Genomic DNA, 9221 nt, shown 5'->3' with positions numbered 1-9221 from the left:
CTTATTTCTATTCCAAAATTCTTAGAAATTTTCGGAAAAACATTGTTCTAATTTTTTTTTGATTATATCTATATTTTCTTCTAATTTATTAAAGGTTATCTGATATTCTAGCAAGAGATATTGCTGATTTATTATCTAAGGATTGTCCCAATCAGTATCATACTATAGCAAGGAAGTGCTTTTTTAAAAAAAATGATTTATTTTGGTATCCTATACCACCACACTGGGTTGTGCGGGGTGGAAATTGAATAAGCAATCTTTTTTAATACGCAATTTTAAAATATTTTATAATAATCGTATGTTGACAAGGAGTCTTAAATTTTATTTGAAATAGAACTTTGTCGTATAATATACTATGAAACATTTTTAAAAAGTTATTTTCTAACAGTACATCTTGTCCAGTATTATAAAAATAAAACGGGGGACATTTTATTAAAAAATACCCTAATAGGATAATCGGTTGAGCAATGCCTCTGGACATTGTCATAATATTATTTGATTTATCTCTTCCTCTCGTAATAGGTAAATTTTGATGGTATTCTTTGGAAAATATTTCTGGTCTTGTCACGATCCAAAATGGGCCATGAGTGGCACCCATACTTAGCCTCCTAGGTGGGATAACCAACGATACAACCCCAACTTATAAGTATGACAATAATGCGGAAGCTTAATTTATGAGAGTAAAGAAAGTAATAAAACCACTAAGGTCTATTACATACGTTTTCCCAAAACCTGAAAGTCATCACTTCCAGGACATCTAATTCTAAAATACTAAGTTTAAAAATATCAAACACCAGAATAAATAAATAACTTAATGTATCCGAAAACTAAGGTGCCATGCCCGAGAGAATCCAACATGAGCTAGAATGAATAGCTCACCCTGAAACTTGATGTGTTAAACACTGGCTAGAGCTGAGTTCGAGTCGAAGTCGATGGAACATTCACTGCACTCCACAAAATAAAACAAAGAAGAATACAAGTAGGGGTCAGTACAGGACAACATGTACTAAGTAGGTATCATCGGCCGACTCAAAAGACAAATCAATATGCATAAAGTAATAGCGGAAAATCAACCATAGCACTTAACAGGTGACAACCAACAAGATCAAGATCAAGTGACAACGCAATGAACAATTACATAACCAGTCAATAATATCAAGATCACACATGAGGACTCAGTCCTCCACATCACGCTCTTTTGGGAAATGAGTTATTTGAGATTGGGTAGCATTAAGTCATTTTAATTTATTTTCCTTTAATATTACCGTGTCGGAATGTGACACCCGATCCAATAATATCTAGTTGGCTCATAACTCCCAATCCAAATATCCCGTGTTGAAATATGACACCCGATCCAATAATATTATGTCGGCTCGTAACACCCGATCCAAATATACTATGTCAAAACATGTCACCCGATCCAAAACTAATTAATTTATCATTCTTTATTATTACTTCCCACTTTATTTATAATATTTCATCAAGCCTTCTTTATTAAAGGCATCACTTTTGAGAGGGGGCAAGTTCAAGATTATAGATTTTACGGTCTTGGAATTTCAGACAAATCACAACAACATACCAATCATTCAAACCACAACAATTAATTGCATGGTAAACTTCACACATTACTCAATGACTATCAATTGCTATTAAGAGTCTATCTATGATATAGAATAAACAATAACTGTTAAGACCCATTATGTCATTTAGAGAATGAATCCTCTTCCCTTCATAAAAGACTCCTTCCGTATATTTAAATTGGGAATTTTGGACAATTCGATAACTTCAGTTAATTAATTAATAGGTGATTTTAAATTATTAATTTAATTGGTGGGCTAAAGTGTTAATTTATTTAATATCATATACCACTTTTCTTATATTTATTAAAATATATTAGTAGGGTTTGTTACTTTAGTACCTAATTAATTAGAAAAAGAAGCAAGAAAGGACGAGAAACTTACCTTCGCAGACGACGACGACAAGAGATCGCCGCACTACAATTCAGGTTAGCTTAAGTTAGGGGGGGTCATATTATTATTACTTTATTAGAACCATGTGCAAGTATGAAAGTAATAGGAAATCTGGCGTGTTAATGCCACTTGTTTCGTAACCAGTGGCTTCAATTTTAACTACTACTATATTGTTTTACATTATAAATTAAGTTTTGATATATTGAGATAGATAACTAAATATTATGTGAATATGTTATATGAATTTTATCAAATTTGTGACATTGGAGAAAAATAATATTTAACCCTAGGCTTGAAATTTATAAAATATAAGATTTGATTTATTAATTGGCATCAAGATTTGGGAACTTGATTATAGATTTGTGTGAGATTTTGGGTCTAGGATAGACATGGGTGTTGATAGTTTTAAAATATTATTGTGATTATTTATTTGAGTAGATTACGTTGATTTGGAGGCCTAACAAAAAGGGAAGGCTCAGGTCCCGAAGTGATTGCTTGTTTATTTGAGGCAAGTGAATTTCTAAACCTCAATTTAAGCTTGTAGATGCTTGTATTTCCATGTTATGTGTACTATGAAGTAATGAGAATTGGACTGGGTTATTGACTGTATAATTGACCTTAAAAATGGAGATGAGGGGTATAAACTGGTGATCCAATGACATGTATTGGTGGAATTGAAATACTGTGATTATTGGTTTATTTTGGACATGTGACATGACTATGTTGATGTGAGATAGGAAAAAAATTATTGTTGTTGTCATGTTATTATCGTAAATCATATAAACATGAATTGATTGCATTGGTTCTGACATACTATGCTTAGACAGAAAATGATATGAAACAAAAGGGTTGGGCGACACGCTTCGTGGCAGGTATTATGAAATAAAAGGGGTCGGGCCACACCCTCCATGGCAGGATATGTATATTGAGGGGATGGGCCATACGCTCTGTGGTAGGTTACATGGACAGAAATGTCCCCCATGGGTTTCGGATTGTTATTCAGTGGATGTGTACCGATAGGATAGACATGCATCATTTCATTGCATTACATTGCACCTTTCTGATATTTGTGAATTTATGTTTACCCCTTTATTGCTCCGTATATGTTGAACTTGACTTGATATGATTCATTTATGAGACTATTGATGAGTATTCATGGACTGTATTACTGTTATTATTATGCAAGTGTAGAGTTGGGTTGGTTTTATATAGGCAGTAGTTAAGGAGGTTCGGTTGGGAGGACACAAATACTTATATCTATTGAGCTTTGCTTAGTTTTAGTTATCCACTTAGTGAGTACCATGTTGTTTGGTACTCACACCTTGCTTCTACACTTGTGTAGGTTGTGAGCCTGGACCTTCTTAATCTCCAGTATTTTATACCACTTCTGAGGCTATCATTTTGAGTGTTGAGGTAGTTGTTACATCCATCTAGCGGACACCTCTTACTCTTTTAATATGGTTTTAGTCTTATTCTAGAGACAAAGACATTATGACTGTATTTTCCTTTTGTACTTCATTAATGTATTAGTGGATTGTACACATCACAACCAATCTTGGGGGAGTTTGAGTTTGTTTTACGTGTTTTCAGTTAAGTTAAATTCGATTTATTTCCTTTTCTTCCGCATCTACTTTCTGTTGGGTATTAGGCTAACTTGTCTCAGTGGGTTGAGATGAGTGTCATCACACCAGGATTCGGGTCGTGAAAAAATGGTATCAGAGCCTCAGGTTCATAGGTCTCACGTGTATATAAGCCGAGTAGTTCTTACGTGTATATAAGATGAGTCTAAGTAGAGTCTTGAGGATCGGTATGGAGACGTCTGTACTTATCTTCGATAGGCTATGAGGAGTTTTAGGAAATTTTCCCTTTTTTCTTTCACTTTGTATCGTGCATGTTGTGTTGGTACTGAATTTTTGCGTGTCCCTTCTAACAGATGGCTAGGACCAGAACTACGGCTAGAGGTAGAGGAAGGGAGACACTCCCTGAGGTTGATATTGGGACCCCAACAAGGGGTAGAGATAGAGGCCGAGCTAGAGTCCGTGGTCGGGGTGTGATGGCAGGCAGAGGTCATGCCCGAGGAAAGGCACCAACTAGAGATTGTGTTAGAGAGACTTCTCTTGATCCACAGATTGATGCTAAAGACGAACAGATCCGTCTAGTGCTTGCTTCTGGCCAGTTTGATAGGAGTATTGGATGCGCTTGAAGGATTTAATCAGAGTGTGAGGGAGAATGGTACACCCGAGGGTTCTTATACTAGAGCAGAGGCTCAGACCCTAGGGCAGCATCAAATTCCAGTTATTTAGGATCCGATGGGCCAGCCACCTGCGGGCCCTAGAGAGGATAAGGATAGAGTACAGGTAAGGGGAACCTAGGGTGCACATGTAGTCATATTGACTGACAACGAGCAACGGCGATATGAGAAGGTTTGAAAAATAGACCCCCCACAGTTTTAGGGTGGGAAGACTGTGGATACGCACGAGTTCCTAATTATGTGATGCGAGTTGTTAGAGGCATTAGGGTTAGCTGAGACTTATGGAGTTCGTTATACTACACTCTAGTTATGTGGGCTAGCTAGAGGGTGGTGGAGAGTGTATCTGAGTTCCAAGACAGTTGGGTCATCCTAGATGACTTGGGATGAGTTTGCTAGTGCCTTTTATGACCGTTTTATCCCTTGGAGTGTGAAGGAAGAGAGCCAATTACGGTTCGAGAATTTGAGGCAGGAGGGTCTTACAGTTCTTGAGTATGAGACTCGTTTCTACCAGTTGTCCAGGCATGCCATGGCTGTCCTTCTTGCTAACATAGAGAGGATTCGCAGATTTGTGCGAAGACTGAACTATACCATTCGTACAATAGTTTTTCGACCCACCCGTGAGGGCGCTTCCTTCTAGTACATTATAGGTGCTTCCAAGGAGGCGGAGTTGATGAAGAGAGAGGAGTTCGGGGACCCTAATAGGGCCTGTGCTTTTAGTTAGTTTTTGTGTACCTCATTTGGAGGTAGAGGGTCTTATAGAGAAGGTGGTTCTTTCCAGCATAGAGGACCAGTTCATCCATCTATGCTGGCTTCTAAGGATGGTCATTCACCTCGTGGGTCCTATAATATAGGTCAGAGTTACCAGGGGTCATAACAGAGGCCGGTGAGCTGGGGTGGTTATATAAATTCTTCAGGTTCATCGCAGAGGTTTTTGCACGGAAGAGCATGTTATACTTGTGGTGATCCAGATCATCTTTCATGGCACTGTACATCTCAGGGTCAAGGAGGAACCTAGTTCTTCAGTTTCAGTTAGAGGACCAGCGCCGCCGATCAGAGGTCGAGGTAGAGCCCAGACTAGTAGAGATGGCCGCACTCCTAGTAGGGGTGTTGATGGTTCTATAGTCTCTTAGGGAGGAGGTAAAGGTGTTGGGGAGGTCGGAGGTGGTAGGGGAGCTCAGTGTTATTCTTTTCCAGAGAGACCCGAGGCTGAGCTTCCGACACAGTTATCACAAGTATTATCCCAGTCTGCAATCGACCTGCATCTGTATTATTTGATCTAGGATCTATATTTTCCTATGTGTCTGCCTATTTTGCATCTGACCTTGATTTGATAAGTGATCGTATATTCGTGCTCATTCATGTTTCTACACCCATGGGTGAACCCTTAGTGGTAGATTGAGTATATCGATCCTGTCTTGTTTCTTTTGCCGAGTATGATACTTGGGTAGATATGATTATTCTGGGGATGGTAGATTTTAATGTTATATTAGGTATGGATTGGCTTTATCCCCATCATGCTATTCTTGATTGTTATGCTAAAACTGTTACCTTAGTGATACCTGGTGCCCCGAGGATTGAGTGGAAGGGTACTAGTGGCTCCTATCCCAGTAAGGTTATCTTATATATTCATGCTCAGAGGTTGATTGATAGAGGGTGTATGTCTTATTTCTCCTTTATTCGGGATACCAGTATTGAGTCACCTCCTATAGAGACTGTTCCAATGGTTAAGAAGTTTTCTGATATATTTCCTACTGATCTTCCTAGTGTTCCTCCGGATAGGGACATTGATTTTGCTATTGACTTAGAGCCTAGCACTAAACCCATTTATATTCCTCCATATTGCATGGCTCCAGTTGAGTTGAAGGAGCTGAAGGATCAGTTGCAAGACTTGTTGAGTAAAGGGTTTATTCGCCCTAGTGTGTCCCCTTGGGGTGCACCAATTCTGTTCATAAAAAAGAAAGATGGGACTATGAGGATGTGTATTGATTACAGGCAGTTGACGAGGTAACTATTAAAAACAAGTATCCTCTTCCCCATATTGTTGATTTATTTGATCAGCTACAGGGAGTAGCATTGTTTTCCAAAATAGACTTGAGGTCCGGTTATCATCAGTTGAAGATTAGGATGTCAGATATCCTTAAGACAGTTTTTCTGACTCGTTATGGTCACTATGAGTTCTTGGTGATGTCATTTGGGTTGACCAACACCCCTGCAGTATTCATGGAGTTAATGAACAGGGTGTTTCGCCCATACTTGGATTCTTTTGTGATAGTATTCAACTTAACCACGAAAATCACAACCGCTAACTCCAAATCATGAGTAGGATAGTTTTTCTCATGGGCCCTCAACTTTCTTGAGGCATAGGCAACCACTTTCCCCTTCTACATCGACACACCGCCTAAACCAACACCAAAAGCATCACAGTATATAGTGAATCCCACATCTTCCTCGAGTAGCATCAAAACAGAAACCAAAGTCAATAAAGTCTTGAGCTTTTGGAAGCTTGCTTCACACTCGTCGGACCAATGAAAATACACGGCCTTCTGAGTTAATCTAGTCAATGGAGCTGCAATCGTGGAGAAGCCCTGCACAAACCGTCTGTAATAACCAGCTAACCCTACAAAACTACGAATCTCAGTAGGAGAAATAGGCCTTGCCCAACCTCTAACTACCTCAATCTTAGCTGGATCCACTCTAATCCCCTCTTTGGACACCACGTGTCCCAAGAATGTCATAGAATCAAGCCAAAACTCACACTTGGAGAACTTTGCATACAACTTTTCTTCCTGCAACTTCTGAAGTACCAACCTCAAATGACGGACGTGGTCTTCCTCAGTCTTGGAATACACAACGACCATTGTCTATAGATGTTCAGAGGATGGCTAATAGCCTTGTTCGGTTGCAGATTTCACTAGATGGTCGTATCCTAGCCTTTGTGGAGGCACGTTCTTCCTTGGTTGAGCAGATTTAGGAGAGACAGTTTGAGGATGACAAGTTATGTATCATTAGAGACAAGGTACTAAGAGGTGAAGCTAAGGAGGCGGTACTTGATTCGGAAGGCGTATTGAGGATTGGCGGCAGAATTTGTATGCCTAAGATGGGTGAACTGACTAGACTTATTTTGGAAGAGGCTCATTGTTCAAGGTATTCCATCAATCCGAGAGTAGTCAAGATGTATCATGATCTGTGTCAGCACTATTGGTGGTGTGGGATGAAGAAAGATATTGCAGAGTTCATGTCCAAGTGTTTGACTTGTAAGTAGGTAAAGTGTGAGCACCAGCGGCCTGGGGGTGTGAGTCAGAGGATGCCTATTCCTACTTGGAAGTGGGAAATGATCACCATGGACTTCTTTGTGGGTTTACCTCCCATTGTGGGTAGTTATGATTCTACATAGGTGGTTGTTGATAGACTGACAAAGTTCGCCCATTTTATTCCAGTTAAGGTGAGGTACACAGCAGATAAGCTAGCCCAATTATATATTAGCCAGATTGTTCAACTTCATGGTGTTCCAGTATCCATCATTTCGGATCGGGGTTTAGTATTTACTTCACATTTTTGGCAGGCATTACAACATGGTTTGGGCACTAGACTTGAGATGAGTACAACTTTTCACCCATAGAGCGATGGTCAGTCCGAGAGGACAATTCATGTATTGGAAGATATGCTTCAAGCTTGTGTTATTGATTTTGGTGCTAGATGGGATCAACATTTGCCCCTAGCAGAGTTTTCCTACAATAACAGTTATCACTCCAGTATCCAGATTGCCCCATTTGAGGCTTTGTATGGTAGGCAGAGTCGATCTTCTCTTGGGTGGTTTGATTTAGCTGAGATGCACTCTTTAGACACAGACTTTCTTAGAGATGCTATGAAGCAGGTTCGTAGGATTTAGGGTAGACTCTTGACAGCCCAGAGTAAGCAGAAGAGTTATGCAGACTAGAGAGTTCAATCATTGGAGTTCATGGTGGGTGATCATGTTTGGCGTCGAGTGTCTCCTATGAAGGGCGTGATGCAGTTCGGAAGGAAGGGCAAGCTTAACTATCAATTCATTGGTCCATTTGAGATTTTGGCACGAGTTGGAGAGGTAGCTTATAAGTTGGCCTTACCACCTAGTTTATTGGCTGTGCATAACGTGTTTCATGTTTTTATGCTTCGGAAGTATGTTCCAACTGATTCCCATGTGTTATCACTCAATTCAGTGGAGTTGGGTCCAGACCTGACATTTGAGGAGGAACCTATAGCAATTCTAGATAGGCAAGTTCGTAAGCCTAGAACCAAGGAGATTGCTTCAGTGAAGGTACAATGAAAGCACCGTTCAGTCAGAGAGGAGACTTGGGAGACAGAGGCTGATATGCGTGCTAGATATCCCCAACCTTTCGAAGCATCAGGTACTTTCTTTTACTTTATGTTTAAGGACGAACATGAATTTTAGTGGTGGATAATGTAATGACCCGTTAAGTCATTTGGACAGCGAATCCTCTTTCCTTCATAAAAGACTCCTTCTGTACATTTAAATTGGGAATTTTGGACTATTCGATAACTTCTGTTAATTAATTAATTGGTGATTTTAAATAATTAATTTAATTGGTGGGCTAAAGAGTTAATTTATTTAATATCCTATATCACTTTTCTTATATTTATTAAAATTGATTAATAGGGTTTGTTACTTTAGTATCTAATTAATTAGAAAACGAAGCAAGAAAGGACGAGAAGCTTACCTCCGCAGACGACGACGAGAAGAGATCGCCGCACTGCAATTCAGGTAAGCTTAAGTTTGAGAGGGGGAGTCATATTATTATTACTTTATTAGCACCATGTGCAAGTATTAAAGCAATAGGAAATCTGGCCTTTTGTTGCCACTGGTTTCATAACCAGTGGCTTCAATTTTAACTACTACTATAATGTTTTATATTATAAATTAAGTTTTGATATATTGAGATAGGTAACTAAATATTATGTAAATATGTTATATGAATTTTATCAAATTTGTGATATTGGAGAAA

The 9221-nt window shown here is 39.1% G+C and overlaps 1 protein-coding gene across 1 annotated transcript; it reads left to right on the top strand.

The window, feature by feature from the left end:
- Positions 1-8179: 8179 nt before the first annotated feature.
- LOC129872469 (uncharacterized) lies at positions 8180-8524 on the top strand. The gene has a single exon (XM_055947453.1). It carries the CDS (start codon positions 8180-8182, stop codon positions 8522-8524), a length of 345 nt encoding a protein of 114 aa, XP_055803428.1.
- Positions 8525-9221: the final 697 nt, after the last annotated feature.

This window comes from Solanum dulcamara, chromosome 11, assembly GCF_947179165.1.
Source record: "Solanum dulcamara chromosome 11, daSolDulc1.2, whole genome shotgun sequence".
Classification (NCBI taxonomy): domain Eukaryota; kingdom Viridiplantae; phylum Streptophyta; class Magnoliopsida; order Solanales; family Solanaceae; genus Solanum; species Solanum dulcamara.
This window is presented reverse-complemented; position numbering and strand designations above follow the sequence as displayed.